The sequence below is a fragment of the Alexandromys fortis genome, unplaced genomic scaffold, assembly GCF_014885135.2.
Source record: "Alexandromys fortis isolate MF-2015 unplaced genomic scaffold, M_Fortis_MF-2015_v1.1 scaffold_40, whole genome shotgun sequence".
In the NCBI taxonomy this organism is placed as follows: Eukaryota; Metazoa; Chordata; class Mammalia; order Rodentia; family Cricetidae; genus Alexandromys; species Alexandromys fortis.
Window position 1 is genome coordinate 7300400 of NW_026067966.1, and position 20488 is coordinate 7320887.

General features: G+C 36.4%; 1 protein-coding gene across 9 annotated transcripts in view; it reads left to right on the plus strand.

The window, feature by feature from the left end:
• The window catches only part of Kansl1l (KAT8 regulatory NSL complex subunit 1 like), a 91082-nt gene that overhangs the window by 2185 nt on the left and 68409 nt on the right, over nt 1-20488 (plus strand). For 8 of the 9 annotated variants that reach the window (XM_050154328.1, XM_050154330.1, XM_050154324.1 and 5 more), the window contains exon 2: nt 13736-14855. In XM_050154328.1, the coding sequence (XP_050010285.1) occupies nt 13765-14855 (1091 nt within the window). In that variant the 5' untranslated portion in view covers nt 13736-13764. The remainder of the gene's footprint in view (nt 1-13735; nt 14856-20488) is intronic. The other variant, XM_050154329.1, reaches the window with a different exon arrangement.

Sequence of the window (20488 nt, forward strand, 5' to 3'; positions counted from 1 at the left end):
TGACATCCCCAGCTTTGCGAATGTGGTATTAATTTACTCACATAGAGATATCAATGTGCCTCCTGTCACACCTTTGTTCATCACCCAGTACTGTTTTATTTAACTAGGGACATAAATGTGGTATCTGTTGCATTTCCTAACTTATGTTGTGTACTTGAGGGAAAACTTGCATATTTACACGCGGTGTATCAAATAGTGGGTGCACAGTGAAGACTTGCCAATTGACTGCTAGTGTTTTAACTTTTTTTTTTAAGCCTATGAGAAGTCAGGAAATTGTCTCTTTTTCAGAGTACATGGTTGATTGATTATGTCGTAGTTGATTCAACCATTGGAGTACTTGTTCCTTAAGGCTGGGCCTCACTGATCTTAGTAGTTTCCTATTATAAGTTCCAGAAACTTCCACTGTTTTAAGCATGGCATAACCAAACTCTTCTACAGAAAGATTCTGCTGTGTCACTACTTACTGGGCTTCACCTCCTTTACTCATTTATCGCTCTTCCCATAGATTCTGTTAGACAAATAAGATGGTCCGTCTAAAGTTCTTTATTTCCACTTGTTCTTGACAGCCTACCTGCTTCCCTACCTGTAGCAATCAGTCTTTGCTGCCCTTTAGTCTATCACATAAACCTTGTGTGCAGTAAGCCATTCTTGTTTTCATATGTCTTTCGTGGCTTCGTATATTTCTTGCTCATTTCCCTTAAGCCTGTCTTTAGTACATTAGGTGACAGTTGAAGGAGTAGAAAGCTGCTTCCTTTCTGTTAGGATTACATTTAAGATTGGTGTTGATCTGGTTTACAAATTGTTACAGAAAAACAAATTTGGCAGCGGGAGATGAGTGCAAGCAGTCTAATGCACATTCTGTCTTCCGTCTGCACTGAAAGTCTTCACTGTTACAGTATTGTAATAGAATAGCATACAAAAGATAATTCATAATTCGTCTTATTCACTATGTTAGATTTAGGAATAGAAAAAAACTATATAACTTTTAAGATTTTTTTTTTCCCATTTTTGCTTAAATGTTGCGCTAAATGGACATTTCACCCAATTTGGTTCCTTTCCTAGTCATGAAAGATTAAAAAAATGTGATAGTAAAAATGATATCATCATACTTGCTAGTTTATAGTGTTTTGTGAAAACTGAAGATAATTCACAGTGGAATTTTTCTTTGTGTGTGTGTGTGTTTAAAGACAGGATGTTACCATGAGACCTGAGTCAGCCTCGAAGTCACACTGAAGTCCAAGCTAGCCTGTAGCTTACCTTTTTGTTTCTCTTTTGTGTTGGAATTTTGTTTGGCCACAATGGAAAATTTTAATACCAGATGTTATTTTTATATTTTCAAAAACACTTATTTTTATATTGATGTGAAAATTCAGCTATTTATACCAGTGAGAATTTGTTACTATTTTACATTGTTTATGAACTTAACAATGTTTCAGGTTCTTTTCTAGCTCTACAAGACCCAGAATTCTTAGCATGTTTTTAGTAGTTCAAAACAAACAAACCCCTAGAAGTATGTACGGTAGTAGGTCATTAGTCAGTGTTGAACTGTGTGAGGTAAAATTGAATAGACTGGGCCCATGTGTGATAATGCACTTTTAAACATAAATTTCTGCATCCAAATTTATGTGCAGAGGAATAAACCTCATTTATATTATGAGTCATGCACATACAGCTGAATAGTAATAGTTCTGCTTCAAGCATGAGCTGTTTGATCTGTTATGTGGCCACCCAAGTGGCTTTATCTTTAATTAAATTCTTCAGTCTTCAATGATAATTCCTTTTTAGGCATAGTTTTCAAAGTAGAAGAAGCTCTTGCTTATAAACATCATAGACTACAAAGTGCTGAGCCAACTTTATTCGACTTATGTCAATTTCGGCAGAGTTTTCTGTAGAGAACCGAATTCCCCTAAAAGAACATTTAATGAAATCTGGAAATACACTGTGTTTTCTATTTATGGCTTTCATTAATTTTTTGATATTTAAGACATTAAAATTTAATCATATCTATAGCTAGCTGAGTGCCATGTGGGTTTGTATATGCGCGTGCAGTGCCTATGGAAGCCGGAAGAGGGCGCCTGTCGGATCTCTTGGAGTCAAAATTACAGGTGCTTGTGAGCCAGCCTCCCTTGGTGTTGGAGGTCGAACTCAGGCCCTCTGCATGAGCAACATGTGTGCTCTTCACTTCTAAGCCATCTCTCCAGCTCCTAGTTTCTAGTTTACGAGATAAAAATTCAACTAGTGTGAACTCATTCTCCTTAGTTGTTTTGTATTTTGCCTTTATAAGAACAAGTTAGAAAATTTGAATTCTGTTACATTTTTCGTAATGTTTGAAAGCCCAGCTTGGGTCACTGAGATGGCTCATTTGGTGTTTGCCACCAAGTCTAAAGACTTGAGCTGGACCCCTGGAACCCGTAGAAAGAGAGAACCATCGTCTTCTAGTTGCCCTCTGACCTCTATTGCCATGGCAACACTACACTAAATAAATGGAAAGACAAAAAGAGAACAAATAATATTTTGTTACTTTTCCTTATTATCATGGGTTAAATAATATATGTGGAAAAAAGATTTGGCCCTGCCTCTGAGTTCTCCCCTTTCAAATACTGTTGGTAGTGTATTTTTTTAAAATTTTTTAGGGGGTGACTTTGAAACAGGCTTTCTCAGTAATAGCTCTGGCTGTCCTTGTGAACTTTCTTTGTGAACCAGACTGGCCTCAAACTCATAGAGATTCTCCTGCCTCTGTTTCCCAAGTGTTGGGATTATAGGCATGCACCATCATTGCTCATCATATTTTTATAGGTGGATTTGTGTCTTCCACTATGCTTTTAAAAGAATAGGATTTATCAAAATTATAATTAAAAGTAAATTGAATGTTTAGGGGTAAAACTAGAGAGAATATTTTTCAAAGACAATATGCAATGCTTGTTTAAATTTTAGAATATAAAGCATAACAAATCTGAAGCAATACGAGGGATAGGAAATCAGATTTAATTTTAATATTCATTTTTCAGAAGGAATAGTGGTTTTTATCTAGATTTTTAAGTGTGAGGTATTTAAACATTTTTCAGGAAATGTCAAAATCAATTGAAATATGTAAGTTATTTATTAATTTCTAAAGACTTGATTACTACGTGTCTGAACCAACTCAATAGTAATTGCCTTGGCAGTTATCTCAACTATATAGATGCTGGTTTTAAAAGGTAACTGCTTTTCCTATATTTACTAATCTTCAGAGGATTAGATTACTTTTGGTTAATGCCAGACTCAAATATGAATGTGCTATGATTCTTACAAGTACAGCTTCAGCTACTAATGAAAACATCCCGGGGATAAGGAAAACCTATTTGTAACAGCACAATTTCGGAATAAGTAAACTTTTAATTCTCAGTGAATGTCCTTTGGATCAAATTGTAGACTTTTAGAATTTATGGTGTAGATTTAACAGTATAATCTAGTTGTTTTTGATGGATTAATTTGGTTTTATAATAATACAATTAATATGTACAAAAATAAAAACTGTAAAGTCTTTATTATTTAAGTTATACATGTGTGTTTGTCCTATAGAATATCTCTTATTGGTATTTTTCAGAGTCTTGTAAAAATAGTATATATTTGGATCTGGGTTGTTTGTTGAAGGGTTATTTACCTGACAGATTATCTATTATGGTTTTGTGATAAAGTTCTTTTATGCTACTCGTAAAACCATCGAATTTCTGTTTGAAGATATGAATGAATTTTTTTAAAAATTTAAACTGGCTGGGTGGTGGTGGCACACCCCTTTAATCCCAGCACTTGGTAGGCAGAGACAGGTGGATCAAGTGAGTTCAAGGCCAACATGGTTTACAAGAGCGAGTTCCAGGACAGTTAGGACTCTTACACAGAGAAACTGTCTGGAAAAATAATAATAATAATAATAATAATAATAATAATAATAATAATAATAATAATAATAATAATAATAATTAAGCTGAAATGTAAGCTGAAAAATCAGTTGGTTGTAAAAATGAAATATAATTGGTTTTTAGATACTAGGAGCTCTTGCCTTAGCAGAGCTGTCTTCTTTTAAAGACTACTGGCAGTTTTAAGCTTGTAGTATGCACTTAAAAGATCCTATTAGCTTGCTAGTTTAGTGTGTCTTTGGCAGGGAAAACGTCTTATTTTTCCCAGTTGTTTCTCTTTGAGGTCGCTAGACTAAACTACTTAGGGAGAGTGCTGCATTGTACTTGAGTATCTAGGGTGCACACAAAGTAAATAATTGTCACCAAGAGTAATAGTGTCTGGAATCTCATAACACAATAGTATGTAGTTAGAAAACCATTTTTAGATTTAGCTAGGATTAAATCTCCCTGTCCCGAGTGTAGCTAAAAGCTGACCAAGATGCTTTTTAGGGAATTATTGGAGTTTCCTCTTTTCCGTATTGGCTAGACTACTATAGGTGCATAAAATATACATATATTTGGTTAAGATAAATTTGTGGATTGAAATTTTGTACTTAATGATTGGTTCCTGGTTATTTAAGGAACAATACACCTTACATGCACTAGTACAGTGGTCTCTTGCCACACAGACTTGAACATTTGAAATGAGGCTATTGCTGCATTAAGATTGTTCTCAGGAAAATCTGGATTTTGAAGATTTATTATACATAAAGGATATATATATAAAATCTCATTAAGAAATTCTTATGTTGGTTACATAATTTTATTTGATAAAGTAATTATTTTTAAAATGTTTGGTAGGAAGTTTAAAATAGCATATGTAGCTCATACCATATTTCTTCTGGGCAGTTCCAATCTGTGTTGATGTTTTCTAACCTCTTTACCTGATGACCTAGCAACAAAATGCCTCATAAATCTCCTTTGTTAAAATTTGAGAGCAGTTTTATCGTTTAGGATTGGTGTTTGTTGAAGCTGTTTTGTTAAGAGCCTGTTGTGTGAGTCATTGGTGTTGGCTCACTCCTGTAGAGGCAAGAATATGGTGAATTAAGAGTCCACATTACTAGCAAGACTGCCTGGAGAGAAAAAAAAAAAAGAAAAAGAAAAAAGCTTCCCATGGGCTAAACAATATTCTAGGACCCAACTATTGGAACACTGAAGCCCCAGTGCAGCGTTCATCTGTCACAGGAAGTACCTGACGCGAGGCTGGAAGTGGTGCCCAGTGTTAGAGCTCTTACTTTTCATGCATGAGCTCTGGCTTAGGTCTCTAGCTCCATCTAAATAAGTAAAGAAAATCTGTTCTTTTATCAACTAGGTACAGTCCCAACACTTGGGAGGCAGAGGCAGGTGGATCTCCAACTTGGCAGCCAGCCTGGTCTACATAGTGAGTTCCAGGACAGTCAGGGCTACACCGAGAAACCATGTTTGGGAAAAACAAACAACAAAACCCAAAAAACTAGGCCCACTATGCAGGTTGTTGTAGAAGGACTGTGAATTGAGGCTATCCAGTACTACTATCCAGCGTAAGAACTGTTCTCAAACCAAGGCTGATGTTAAAGCTGAGCCCTAGAGAACTGTCCTCACCATATACAGACATATAACAAATAGATAAGAAATTTTAGTACATAATTTTAAATATATTATTTGCTGCGAACATACTATTATGTAGTATGTAATTTCATATAATACTTGAACACAGTTTAATTAAGTGACAAATCATATAAATTAAAGTTATCTGAATTGATTTGACATTTGTTCTGCTGGTTTTCTCTGAGCTTCATTAATCTGGTTTGGTGTCTCTTTAGTGTTAACTGTGTTCTTATTTCATTGTATGAGTCTGGGGGATTGAACTCCGGCCTTCAGTCTTGGTGACAAGCACCTTCTTTTTCTGAGCTTGTCTTATGCGCAGGGCTGTGCTTTTGATCTGTAGAATTTGTTTTTGACTCTTTGTTAGGACTTTCATTAATTTACTCGCATTACTTATCCGTTATGTGTCATCTCCCCTCCCCCCTTGATTTAAAGCCTATTGGTTATTAATTTAAATTCTTTATCTGGTGATCCCATCTTTTAAAACCATATTTTTCCTCTTAGAGTGCCTTGTAAGCTTTTTAATTGAAAGCTGGATATGATGTGCTATGTAAAATGAACTCTAATAAAATGTTTAATAAGATATCAGACATTTAATAAAATGATACCGCACGGTCTGGTGGTTAGGTCTGCTTTGTAGTGTTCCGTGAATTGGGGATTCAGAAGGACAGGGAGAGGGTTAGGTCTTCCCTTTCTCCAAGCCAGAAAGGGGGAGTAGACTGGAGCTTAGTGATTTTTAGTTTACAGTTAACTTCACTGGACCAAAAATGAAAGCTAGGCGACTTCTCAGCAGTGTTCTTAGAAAATAATATTCCTGCTAATCTTTGCCTGTTTTTATTTGACCTATTATGCACTTTTAAATACTTGGTTGTCTTGATTGTACTCACCCTCCATTTATTGTTTCATTCCCCTTTGCGAGCTAATCCTCTCCTGGAGTCCTTCCACATAACATCACTAAGCTCCTTAGTCTTTGTTGAAGGCTCCATTGGTGACAAGCGTCATTGCCTGCTGAGCTATCTCTTATGCCTTGACACTGTATTTTTGATCTGTAGAATTTGTTTTTGAGTCTTTGTTAGGACTTTTATTAATCTGTTTTTACCCTATCCGTAAGTAAACTCCTGTTTCTTGGCTTTAAATGCTTTGGTATTTTTTTTTTTTGTTTTGTTTTGTTTTTGAGACAGTTTCTCTGTAGCTTTAGAGTAAATGCTGTTTCAATGCCATGAGTTCTCCAAGTACTGTCTAATTCTGACCTCTCATTTGAACTCTAAACTTGTTTGGCTGATTCCACATGGGTGGCTGATACATACTTTAAATATAATATGACCCTGACAATACTTTGAAAAAGAACAACAAGAACAAGAAGGTTCCCACGTATGTCTTGTTTCCAGAATGTCACCATTGCCCGCGCATTTGCTAAGGTTGGAAACCAACGGTTGCTTTTGGTTCCTCCCTTCTTCCCCTCTTAAACACTGTAAAATGTTGGTCATCAAAGTTTTATTGACTCTACCTGAAACATTTAAATTGAATTTTCATAATTCTTATTAAAATACCTCACTAATCCAAGCAACAAATTAGGTTTGCATTGATTCAGAAACTGCCTCTTTGGTTCCCCTGCATTCCAGGGACAGCCAGAGTGAGCTAACTTGCTCGTGCACACTCTGTCTCTCTCTCTTAGAATCAATCAAACCAGGTTACTTCCTTACCTAAATTTCTTTTTCTTTTAAATCAAAATTATATTTAGTTCACCTCACCTATCAAACCTCATAGCTTAGCAACTCCACTGCAGAGTATTAGTGGTGTCCTTGTGATTGCATGGCTTACAGGCAGGTGTGCCCAACATTAAGGATATCCTGATACATATTGAATCCAGGAAAAAAAATCAAAATTTCAAACTAAAACTATGATTTCTACTGAACGAGTATGACCTTTGCACCATCTCACATCAAAATATAAGTGAAAGTACTATAGCTTGGGTCCTGTCAGTATATGCCAGCTTCCTCATGGGTCCTGTCAGTATATACAGCTTCCTCAGATGCTCTAAAATAACTGGGGAATTAAACTTTTTTTTTTTTTTTAAAGATTTATTTATTATGTATACAATGTTCTGTCTGCATGTGTGCCTACATGCCAGAAGAGGGCACCAGATCTCATTACAGATGGTTGTGAGCCACCATGTGGTTGCTGGGAATTGAACTCAGGGCCTCTGGAAGGAAAGTCAGTGCTCTTAACCTCTGAGCCATCTCTAATTACATGTAGAATTTGCTTGCTGCCATCCTTGTCGTGTTCCTGATTTTAGTGGGATGGCTTTGAGTTTTTCTCCGTTTAGTTTAATGTTAGCTGTAATAGCTTTTATTATATTTAGGTATGCCCCTTGTATCCCTAATCTCTCCAAGACCTTTATCATAAAGGGGTGTTGAATTTTGTCGAATGCTTTTTCAGCATCTAATGAAATGATCATATGGTTTTTTCTTTCAGTTTATTTATATGGTGGATTACATTGATAGATTTGCGTATGTTGAACCAGCCCTGCAATTCTGGGATGAAGCTTACTTGATCATAATGGATAATTTTTCTAATGTGTTCTTGGATTCGGTTTGCCAGTATTTTATTGAGAATTTTTGCGTCGATATTCATGAGTGAGATAGGCCTGTAATTCAAAAGAAAGAGTTTAATTTGGGCTCACAGTTTCTGAGTCTCCATCATGATGGAGAGCTTGGCAGTGGGCAGCAGGCACTGGGGCAGTAACTGAGAGCTCATATCTCTATCTACAAGCACAAGACAGAAAGATGGAGACACTGGGGGTGGTGTGGGTTTTTGAAACCTCAAAGCTTGCCCACAGTGACACATCTCCAACAAGACCACATCGCCTAATCCTTCCCATACAGCTGCACCAACTAGAGACCAGCTATTCAAATATATTCGAATCACCACACTTACAGCCATGTTTCACATGAACGTAGCTTACAAAAAGCTCTTTGTTCTTTAAAATAAATTCTCTCACCTTCCCTCCCTTCTCCTCTCTCTAACATATTCCTCTATTGTAAACTTTATGAGGGTAGAATTTTTGTCATGCTTACTGCATCTTTCTAGTATTTAAGATAGTATCAGACATGTTTACCTATGAAAGTTGAAATGAATTGTTGATTTTTCAGATTGAGTACACACTAGGTGAAGATGAAGTTTCTAGCTTCTTTCTACCCAATGCAGATTTATGGCTCAGGGACTATTTTCTTGTTTTCTGCCTTTAAGAAAGCAAACTGATTTATTTCTATAACTTGTGCATTTTAATTTTATTGTTTAAAACTAGTTTTCTAGCTGTCGTTAGTAAGTGCTCAACATGAAGAAGGTGTGTGGTGTGGCTGGTTGTTACATTCCCAGTAAAGACAGATTGCTTGACTTGTAGCCGAGTTCCTACTGCCTTTCTAAAGATGACTCCCAAAGCGCAGGATAAGCATTTCAGTTCTATGCAATAATTGCGATTATATTGAACTATAAAATATTATCTTGAGGTGAACTTACAGAATTATTCACTATTGTATGCTTTTAAAATCATTTTTATGTTTTTCCTTAATCCAATTATCTATTTTGTGTGTTAATGAAGTATATTCAACTAAGAGTAAATTAATTGAAACCCACATGATGGAGCCATCATTCAGAATTAGCATGAGTGACTTAAAACTCAGTGTTTTTTAGTAATATGCACATTTAATTTTTTCATATTGTCAAACCTATACGTTTTGACTGTTATGTCTCAAAGGCACCTAAACTACTGTTTTAAATACTAATTTTTTCACTGTGTCTGGTGATACATGCTTTTCATCCTAGAACTTAGATGACAGAAGCCTACTCTCTCTCTGTAAGCTTGATCAACTTACAGAGTTCCAGGCCAGCCAGAGCCACATAGTGAGGCTATATCTCAAAAAACCAATAATAAACCCAAATCAAAAGATTGTTGGATTTGGTACTTTCTTAATTTCTGGAAGATTAAAACATAGACTAAAACTTGCTCTTAGGGTCTGGAGTGATGGCATAGTGGTTAAGAACATCCCTGTTCTTCCAGAAGATCCAAGTTCAAGTCCCAGCACCCACATGTCAGCTGACAAGGGGTCTAACACAGATGGTACACATTATTTTTGCTTGGGTATTTTCTTTTTCCAAATAAGAATACATTTGGAAATAGTACACAGTAGAACCTCATGGAAATTTTAAGTAGGGGTTGTGATATGTCTGGGCTTTTCCTTCTGGAGACTATAAAGATCTTCATGGTAAATGTAGTTATCTATAAGATGTAATTATAATCTCAAATAATAAGTAACTTAAACAGGTAGCTCTCTGTTTGTGTGTAGCAAAATTCCGCCAAATTTGGTTATTTTTTTAAACAGTTGTACATCAACAGTTGGAACTGTTTTTCTTTTTTTTTTTTTTAAAGATTTATTTATTATGTATTATGTATACAACATTCTGCCTCCATGTATGCCCACACACCAGAGGAGGGCACCAGATCTCATCACAAATTTGGTTATTGAAAACATTATTTTCTGGCTTGTCTTGGCTCTCCCCAGGTCTCTCATCAGCTCTAAGTAGGTGTTAGCAGGTGCTGCAGTCATCTCAGAGTTTGACTGGGGAGAGTCTGCGTCCAGAAGACTCACATTTCTTTGCCATGTGGGTTGTTCCAGCTCACAGACAAGCAGTTAGCTTCTTTTCTGAGGGGGAAAGCCAGTAAGGTGGAGGAGCCAGTCTCTTCATTGGCTTAATCCAAAATCTTTTTATTTCTGCTGGATTCAATAACCCAAAGTACACTACTTAGGCTAGTTCATATTCAAGAGAGAGTATGCAGATACGAATGCAGCAGGTATTCTCAGGGTCATTTCAGAAGCTGGTTAGCTTAACAGAGAGCTTCTAAGTTTATATTTATTCCTCTCTCTCTCTCTCTCTCTCTCTCTCTCTCTCTCTCTCTCTCTCTCTCTCTCTCTCTGTCTCTCTCTCTCCCATAAGTGGTCCTTAGCCACTTTAATCTTTGTGTTTATTTTCCTTCTCTTTCTTAATATGTTCTTATTCTACTTAGCTGTAATTTTTCTTTATCTAAGACCCAAGATGAACTAACTCTTTTGCTTCATGATATTTTACTCTATGGTCCCTGCTACCTAGCCACTTTGGTTTTATCCAGAGCATCTTGTCTAAATGACTGAAAGGAATGTGAGTGGTGTAAGAGATAGAAATACTAGAGTGGGACTTTCTGGATTATAAAGTTTAGGTCAGTGAGTTGATCAAAGTATTATTTAAAAAAATTAAAAAAATTATTATTTAAATCCTGGGAGATTTTTCTCCTATTTTTTAAAAAAGTTTTTTTTTATTTATACGTATGTGTGTTTGTATGTCATGTGTGTGGGTACCCTCAGAGTCCAGAAGAAGGGCTTCAGATCCTCTGGAGGTGGAGTTATAGGCAGTTATGAGTTTCCCATTGTGGGTGCTGGAAACAGAAAGTGGGTCCATTGCAAGAGTAAGTGCTCTTAACACCACTTCCCTGATGTTCTGTAATTTTTTCTATTTCTATCAAAATCAGAGCGAATCTTGTTTTTTTTTTTCCATTTTCCCTTTAACATTTCGGATGATGAGAATCTTTTATATCTAGAGATCATTGCTTAGTTATACAAAAGTGTATGAATTTTGGTATAATTCAAATTTGAAGGCAGACTATAAACACATTTTTTTTTTTTTTTTGGTTTTGTTTTGCTTTTTCGAGACAGGGTTTCTCTGTAGCTTTGGAGCCTGTCCTGAAACTAGCTCTTATAGACCAGGCTGATCTCAAACTCACAGAGATCCGCCTGCCTCTGCCTCCTGAGCGCTGCGATTAAAGGCGTGCACCACCACCGTCCTGCCTTATAAGCACATTTTATACGAGACATTTTACACAAAGTGTGTATATACAAACATCTATACTTTTTATCATCTAGTTAGCTATTAATATTTGCTTAACACTGTTTTTTCCCCAAATCATAAAATTTATAGTGAAAATGAAAACCCTCTTAAAACTATTACTCTTACTTTTTTTCATGAAACTTGATGCAGCTACTCTTACAGGTATGCAGGGTATTTTCTAGTTCACTTTATGACGTATAAGCTTGAGCATCCATCTACATGATATGCTTTTATGTCTGTGTTGTCTTCATATAAACTCCATATAAAATAATATAAAACTGATGTGTGTGTGCCTACACTGTTCTTTTCCTCTTTTACTGTTAGTCTTTTCATACGGATACTCTTCACTTCAGTATATTATTTCCATTGTGTTTTTTCTCTCTTTCTGAAATCTTATAACTAAGTTGATATAATGAATTAATATTTTGGTTCTATAGCCATTACTCAAATTTTCTACTTTGTGTACAAATTGTCTAACCAATATGTGGCCTCAGTGAATGTGAGAAACTTTGCTTACCTTCTTCCTCATCATAAGTGATGTTTCAAACTCAAATTATTTTTGTAAGTTTGGTATTTAGAAATGTGGACTTTGCTGATAGGTATTTCTTACTACTATGAGCAAGTATATGTTAATGGGCACTTAGATATTATCATCTACAGTGCCTTGTTACTTTGTCTTTTACTTATTCATAGGAGGTCTTTATCCCAGCTATTAATAATTTCCTTTTATATGTTGTAGATACTGTCTACTTGGCTATTTGTTCTTAACCTTCTGATTATTTTTTGTAACAGATAATTTTTTACACCTTTTCTTCTGGATCACTTGTGTTTTGCAGAAAATAAAAGTGAAGGAAGTACAGTTATAGCTAGCATCTGGGTGCACATAATATTAGAATGTGTCATGTGTGTTGAAAAATTATGAAATATAATATTTCCAGTGTATTGAATGTCATTTAAAACTTAAAATTCATGTTGTAAAGTTTTCCTCTGAAGTGTACTATTGGGGAGGTTAGTGGTACTGGCTTGCCTTTGTAAAGGCTTCTCACCGAACGTGTTGTAGGTAGTTAATGTTGTATGGTTTCTCACCGCGTGTGTTGTATGTAGGTAGTTAATGTTGTAGGGTTTCTCACCGCATGTGTTGTAGGTAGTTAATGTTGTAAGGTTTCTCACCGCGTGTGTTGTAGGTAGTTAATGTTGTAGGGTTTCTCACCGCGTGTGTTGTAGGTAGTTAATGTTGTAAGGTTTCTCACCGCGTGTGTTGTAGGTAGTTAATGTTGTAGGGTTTCTCACCGCGTGTGTTGTAGGTAGTTAATGTTGTAGGGTTTCTCACCGTGTGTGTTGTAGGTAGTTAATGTTGTAGGGTTTCTCACCGAGTATGTTGTAGGTAATTAGTGTTGTAGAGTTTCTCACTGAGTGTATGTTGGGGAGGCTAGTGGTACTGAATTGCCCTTTTCTCTGTGTCAGAACATATGGCTTCATCCTTTTTCTTTGAAATTTGTTTAACTTTGGAATTAATCTTCACTGCTCATCTGGCATGGTTTTCACTATTTTGTAGGTAGAAGGACTATATCCCACAATGATAACTAATAAATGTATATTTGTGAGAATGGAAAAACATTGAAGATAGTTTTTCAGAGAAAATACATTTCTCAGATCAGGCAGTTTCTCATTGACATTTTTTTAACAACTATAAACTCATATGTCTTGTGAGCACTTAGATCTACTTATTAATAGATTATTTTGCATATTTTAATTCTAGTTATTACTGTTCAAGTTGAGGAATATAAATTCCAAGTAGAATTTTTAGAAAAAGTTATTGTATTTCATAAAGAAAAATGTTTTTGCAATTGTGAGATTGAATCATTTTCAAGTATGATTAAGAGATTCAAAACTTTTTTGGCTTTCATGAAACACTGTCAATAATACGATTGTGAGATGTACTTGTACCCACTGTCTGTCATTAACTCTTAGTGTGACAGTGTGCAAGTGCATTTTTTTCTTACGCTGCTATAGATGGAATCCACGGTCTCACATATACTATACACGTACTATACCACTGAGCGATACTCCCAGTCTACTAATATGCAGCTTTAATTGGATTGTGAATATTAGGCTCCCAGCGTGAAGAATAACAGCTTATTCATTATGAGATAATGTGGGAACCCGAGAGATGAAGTCTTTCGTGCCATGCTCATTTTAATCAGAAACATGAAAAAATAAAAGTTGCCCTTGGCAAAAGTATAAACATCAAGCTTTTTTTCAAGATGTTTGATCATGTATTTTTTCTGTAATTTTAGGCTTCCAGTAATTATCCCCAGGATTCGCCATGACCCCAGCTCTGAAGGAGGCAACAACAAAGGGTATCTGCTTTTCATCTCTGCCAAGTGCCATGGAATCTGACAAGATGCTGTGCATGGAAAGCCCTAGAACTGCGGATGAAAAGCTCACAGGAGGAGATACTTTCTCTCAGATGCTGGGATTTCCGGCTCCTGAACCTAGTCTAAATACTAATTTTGTGAATTTAAAACATTTTGCCTCTCCTCAGGCTTCAAAACATTTTCAGACAGTTCTCTTAATGAGTTCTAATTCAACACTAAATAAGTATAATGAGAATTATAACCAAAAGAAAGTAATGGAGGCCAACTGCTGTAAGCTGAAAAACGTACTGTGTAATGGCAGCAGCATTCAGCTCAGTAAGCTCTGCCGTTCTCATCCTGAGAATGAGTTCATCAAAAAGGAGCTCTTAGATGGCACAAGCCATTGCATGAAAGATATACAGATCGTTCTGGATTCCAGTCTCACCAAAGATGCTAATGTAGATAAAATACATCTGCAAAACTGTAAATGGTACCAGAAGAATGTACTTTTGGATAAATTCACTGACACTAAGATTAAAAAGGGCCTATTGCAATGTACTCAAAAGAAAATTGGACCTAATCACTCAGATATGCCTGTTAGTTCCTCAGCTGCTGAGAAAGAGGAGGAGGTGAATGCTCGTTTGCTTCATTGTGTGAGTAAACAGAAAACCTTGCTCAGCCAGGCTAGACGAACTCAGAAACACCTGCAGATGCTCCTGGCCAAGCATGTTGTGAAGCACTATGGTCAGCAGATGAAATTTTCTATGAAGCACCAGCTGCCCACAATGAAGATCTTCCATGAACCCACCACAGTTTTGGGTAATAGTTTACTTGAACACACTGAAATTAAGCCAGAAGTCGACATATTGGCTTCAGAGAATAAGTTTTTGAATGATACAAACAATGGTTTTGCTCATTGTACAGCTGCAGAAATCCAAAGATTTGCCCTGTCTGCTACAGGGCTGTTGTCTCATGTTGAAGAGGGTCTGGATTCTGATGCCACCGATAGCAGCTCAGATGACGAGTTGGATGAATATACCATTAGAAAAAATGTGGCAGTGTAAGTGTAAAATTACTAGATTGTTTTTCTATTCCGTATACAGTAGCAATCATCTTGCTTTCAGGATATGTTATAAATCTTACTATAATCATCTTTAAGTTATAAAACTGGTGAATTTAAAAAAAATGTTTTATTTTTTTCTATACAATATATTTTGATCATATTCTTTTCCTTCCCTTATTTCCTCCCAGCTCTTTCCCACCTCCTTATCACCCAACTGGATGTTCTTTCCCTTTCTCAAAAAATAAAACGGAACAACAAAAAATGAAAAAGACAAACAGAAAAGAAATTAAGCCAAATTTTATCAAAACACACACACACACAAACACAAACCAACACCCTGTTGTCCATTTTGTGTTGGCCAACTATTTCTGGGAATGGAACCTTTCCTGGGAGTGTAGTTCATAGACCCAGTAACACTGCATTGGGGAAACTGACTTTTTGGTTAGGAATGAAACTTTGTGTCTCCTTTCCTTTCCAGGCTAGGACTTTCTCTGGCTTGAATTTGTATAGTCTTGTGTATGCTGACACTGATCTCTGTGAGTTTATATGTATATCCTTACTGCTGTGTCTGGAAGATGCTGTTTCTTTGGAGTCACTCAGTACCTCTGGTTCTTACAGTCTTTCTACCTCCTCTTCCCTGAGGGGAAGGGGTTTGATAAAGACATCCCATTTAGGGCTGAGTGTTCATTGTCCAGTTGTGGATCTGTTTATTAATTACCATCTACTGCGAGACAATGCTGCTCTGAGGAGGGCTGAGTGATGCTGTGCTCTGTGGCTGTAACGGTAGGACGTTAGGAGCCATTTTATTGCTATCTTCCTTAACAGACGAGTAGTAGAGAGTTTTCCCATAGGCCTGTCACCTGTCTAGTCTCAGGGTCTTGGTCACTTTAGCAGTGTCATGTATGGTTTTTGTGACATGGAGTGGGCCTTAAGTCCAGTCAAATAATTGATGGCTACTTGCATAACATTTATGTTACTATTGCACCAGTATATTTTGCAAGTTTGTCATATGTAGGAAGGTTTGTGGCCAGGTGAAACGCTTCCAGCATATGGACATGAGTAATAGGGGAAGAGCTTCTCGATATGCACCAGCCTGATTTCTCCTGCTTGATGACGTGAGGAATTTGTCTCTTCAGTGATTGTGCCTCACCATCAGGTTATCAAGAGTAACCAAGAGCCTTGGCAATGGCCTGCCATGTTTTATTGGGGAGGGGAGGTCTATGGCTCCTTTGGCCAACGACTTAACAGATGTAACCCTTTCCTGGCCTGGAGGTTTTACTTGGTGGTATGTCTACTTGGGATATTTTCTCTCATTATATGTTGACTCTATTTAAATTACTTTCATATATGTATATTAGAAAGCATCCACAGTAGTAAGTTTCCATATGACTTTCCAAAAGACCTTTAGTATTGTCTCTCTCCATATTCCCTCCTTTACGCTGCCTTTCCTCCCTCCTCTCAATTTAATCTTCCTAGTCGGGTTTTCCTTTTAGCCCTCTATAACATTATACTCCATTTTTCCTTATTTGGAAGATCTCTTCTCCTCTGGTCCCTCACTAGCTACTTCAAGTTATTCATATTGAAACACGCTATCTAAAACCTAAAAGCTATAAGAGAAAATATTCAATATCTGCCTTTTGGGCCTGGGTTACCTCAGTCAGGACTGCTGTTTTTAGCTGCATCCATTTATCTGAAAATTTTATGATTTTTATTTTTCTTAATAACCGAATAATAATCTGTTGTGTAAACCCAGCACATTTTCATTATCCTTTCATCAGCTGATGGACATGAAGCTGTTCCCAGTTTCTGGCTATTATGACTAGAAAAGCAGTGAGCATGCATGAGCAAGTTCCCAAGAGTAGGATGCCTAGATCTTGTGGTAGATCTATTTCCAGCTTCCTGAGGAACAACCACACTGATTTCCATAGTGACTGTATCAGTTTCCACTTCCATCAGCAGTGAATAAATGTTTCCCCCTTCCCCGCATCTTTGCCAGCATGTGCTGTCATTTGTTATCTTGATCTTGGCAATCCTCACTGGGGTGAGATGAAATCTCAATAGTTTTAATTTTCATTCCCCTGATGACTAATGATGTTGGACACTTTGAAAACATTAAGTATATCATTTGTGTTTCCTCTTATGAGAACTCTGTTTAGTTCTGTATTCCAGTTTTTAATTGGACTATTTTCCTGATGTTCAGTTTTTCTGTTCTTTATTATTGAAATTAATCTTTTAACAGAAACATAATTGATTAAAGATTTTCCCCCATTTTGCAGACTGCCACTTTGCTTGAGTGACGGTGTCTTTTGCTCTGTATAGAAGAAGCTTTTTAGCTTCATGAGGTTCCATTTATTGTTGTTCTTAATGCCTTTGCTGTCAGTGTCCTGTTTAGAAGATCCTTTTCTATGCCAGTGAGTTCAAGCCTATTCCCCACTTTCTCTCCTGTCAGGTTTCTCTTCTGTAAGGTTCAGGGTATCTGGTCTTTTATTCAGGTCCTTGATCCATTTAGAGTTGAGCTTTATGCAGGGTGACAGATGTGGACCTATTTGCAGTCTAAATGTGCCATCCAGTTTGACCAGCACCACTTGTTGAAGGTGCTGTCTTTTCTTCAGTGTATATTTTGGTTTCTTTGTCAAAAATAGGTGTTTGTATGTATATGGAGATATGTCTGACTCGTCAATTTTATTCTGTTGATTAATTGTGTGTGTGTATGTGCATGAGAGAGAGAGAGAGAGAGAGAGAGAGAGAGAGAGAGAGAGAGAGAGAGAGAGAGAGAGAGAGAGAAAGAGAGAGAAAGATCTGAGATAGAATTTCACTGTGTAGGTATGCTGGCCGAAGCTCACTCTTAGAGCAGGCTGGCCCCCTGAGAGCTTGGATAAAGGAGTGCATTAGCCACCCCAGCATCCATTTCATGCCAGGCCCATGCTGTTTTTTTTTTTTTTTTTATTACAGTTGCTCAGTCATAGAACGTGAAATCTGAGATGATAATACCTTAAGATATTTTATTTCTTAAGATAGCTATATGTGTGAATCAGATATGCTAAGTGTGAGCCTCAGGATCTTCTGCAAAAACTCCATAGACCTTTTTTAGTTTATTATGTAAAATGGTGTAGTATGTGCACCTAATGACATTTACCTGTATACATCTCTGGATTAATCATAATACTTAAAACAGTGTGAATGCCATGCAAGTAATTGTTACACTGAATTGTGTAGGGGATAACAACAACAACAAAACCCCTACATGTTCCATATAGAAATAGTTTCAGAGATGATAGGAATTTTCTGTATGTTTGTTGTGTAATACACTTCGTATAGCTATTGAATTCTCAGTTGTTATAATGTGCGATTGCTTGAATCTGCAGATGTTACAAAATCTATGGATATGGAGTAGTAAGCATTATTTAAAAGTAGTTACTTTACTTTCCAGGAAAAACATAAAGGAATAGTAATAAGTATAAATAAGCATTTTTCTATCCTTGAATGTAATTAAAGCCTGAACCTTTAAGAGATTACATGGGGTTCCCTTGTTAGCTTTGGGAATCTAATAGTTGTGAGTGTATGTTATGCTACTTTATAGAGGGTAGAGTTGAGATGGCCCGGGCCGTCCTTGAACTCTATACTCTTGTCTGTGCTTCCTAACTGCTCGATTACATGCATGCCTTTGATCTGCTAGGGGTTTATTTGTTCTTTTTTTTTTTTGGCGAGAGAGTATGATCATATTTCAGTTCATAATCTTATTCAGCTTGTCATCATAACAAAGTAAATGGAAAACACATTATTTCTTCTACAGTATGCGATGATCTTCTATTGAAGACTAAGTGTTCGATTTAATTTGACTTAAATTTAATGTAGTCACATGGAGCACAATTTCAAATTTCTTGGGATCTGTTAATGTTGTTTGTACATGTTCCTGAATACAACTGTGACATTTGGGGCAAAAATAGTCTGTCATTTTTTTTCAAATTCTTCAAAATGGATAATCATTATAGAATTAGAAACGATATTGTTTTTACTAATTGATATAGAACTAGTGTATTATTTTTTATGAGTGAAATGTGACAAAATGAGTATCCCTATCTTTTAAAAGTGTTCTGATGTCACTATAACTGAAATTGTTTGGATGTGGGAACTAGCCAGTTATTAATTGCAAATTATTTTTCAGGCTGCCATTTTGCTAGTTAATTATATATGATATCTCATTTAGTTCCATCAACCATGTGATGTGGTTGCTACTATCCTCATTTCACTTAAAAATGAGCAATCCCTCCAACACATGGCCATTCTTATGCCTCAGATTTTCACCAGAAGCAGGAGTCGCAATGACTGAGTTGCGAGTCTGGGACTTTTATCAAAAGCATCAGCTAAACAACCTCTTCCCTAGAGTACCAAGTGCTAGCCACTACAGTACAGAGTCAGTGGGGATAACCAGTACATTTGCTTCCAGCTTAAAATAGACTCACAGCTGGATCATTTTTATGTTTCATGGCTACCACATGCAAAAAATTATGCTACAGCAAAGATTAAGGAATCAAAGCACAATAGAAAACCACTAGATCATAAAAAAACAAAGAGATTATTATTATTATTATTTTTTTTTTGGTGTTTTGAGACAGGGTTTCTCTGTGGTTTTGGAGCCTGTCCTGGAACTAGCTCTTGTAGACCAGGCTGGTCTCGAACTCACAGAGATCCGCCTGCCTCTGCCTCCCTAGTGCTGGGATTAAAGGCGTGCGCCACCATCGCCCGGCTCAAAGAGATTATTTTAAAAATAGTAATAATGAAGGTGTCACTAAGAAATCTGTACCTGTCACTAGTTAATTCTTGACTGTAACCAATTAGCTTCTTAAGAATTGCTGAATGGATTGGGGAAAAACAAAGACCCAGTTATAAGCTCTTTAGTAAGAGATTTCAGCTTTAAAAAGACATACAATGTACAGGGAGTTAAAAAGAAAATATACTCCATGAATATATAACCTAGAAGAGAACAGGGCTTAGCTATACTAGTAGCAGAAAAAAAAAAAACCAAAATCTGTAAAATGAAATAGTTTAATATATTCTAGTAAATAGTTTATCAAGAGATAGAAAATTATAAATATGCACATACCCAATTTTGGGATAACTAAAAGGAAAGAAAAATTGAGACTGGATCTCCCTATATAGCCCAAGCTGGTGTGGATTAATTCCTGTGTTCAATTCCCAGCAACCATGTGGTGGCTCACAACCATTTGTAATGAGATCTGGCACCCTCTTGAGGAAAAGACCTGGTCAGTCATTCTCATCAACTTAGACCTTGAAACCCAATATGGACAAGTTCAACAGAACTGCCATATACAGGCTGCCCATGCATGTTTCAGCATTGCCAGGGCATACATTTCAAAAAAAAAAAGAAGAAGAAGAAGAAAAAGAAGTAAGTCCTAAGTTAGTGCAAGGTAAGAAATAATAAAGATCAGCACAAAAACAATTGCAATAGAGACCAAGAAAGCAACTGAAAATATCAAGCTTTTGAAAGCTAAATAAATTTGATCAATCTCTAGATTTAAACAAACATCAGGAGTAAGGGGTTAGAGGTGATTGAACAGAAATATGAAGGACTATAGATTTTTATTAGGAATATCTGTATTCCAACAAAC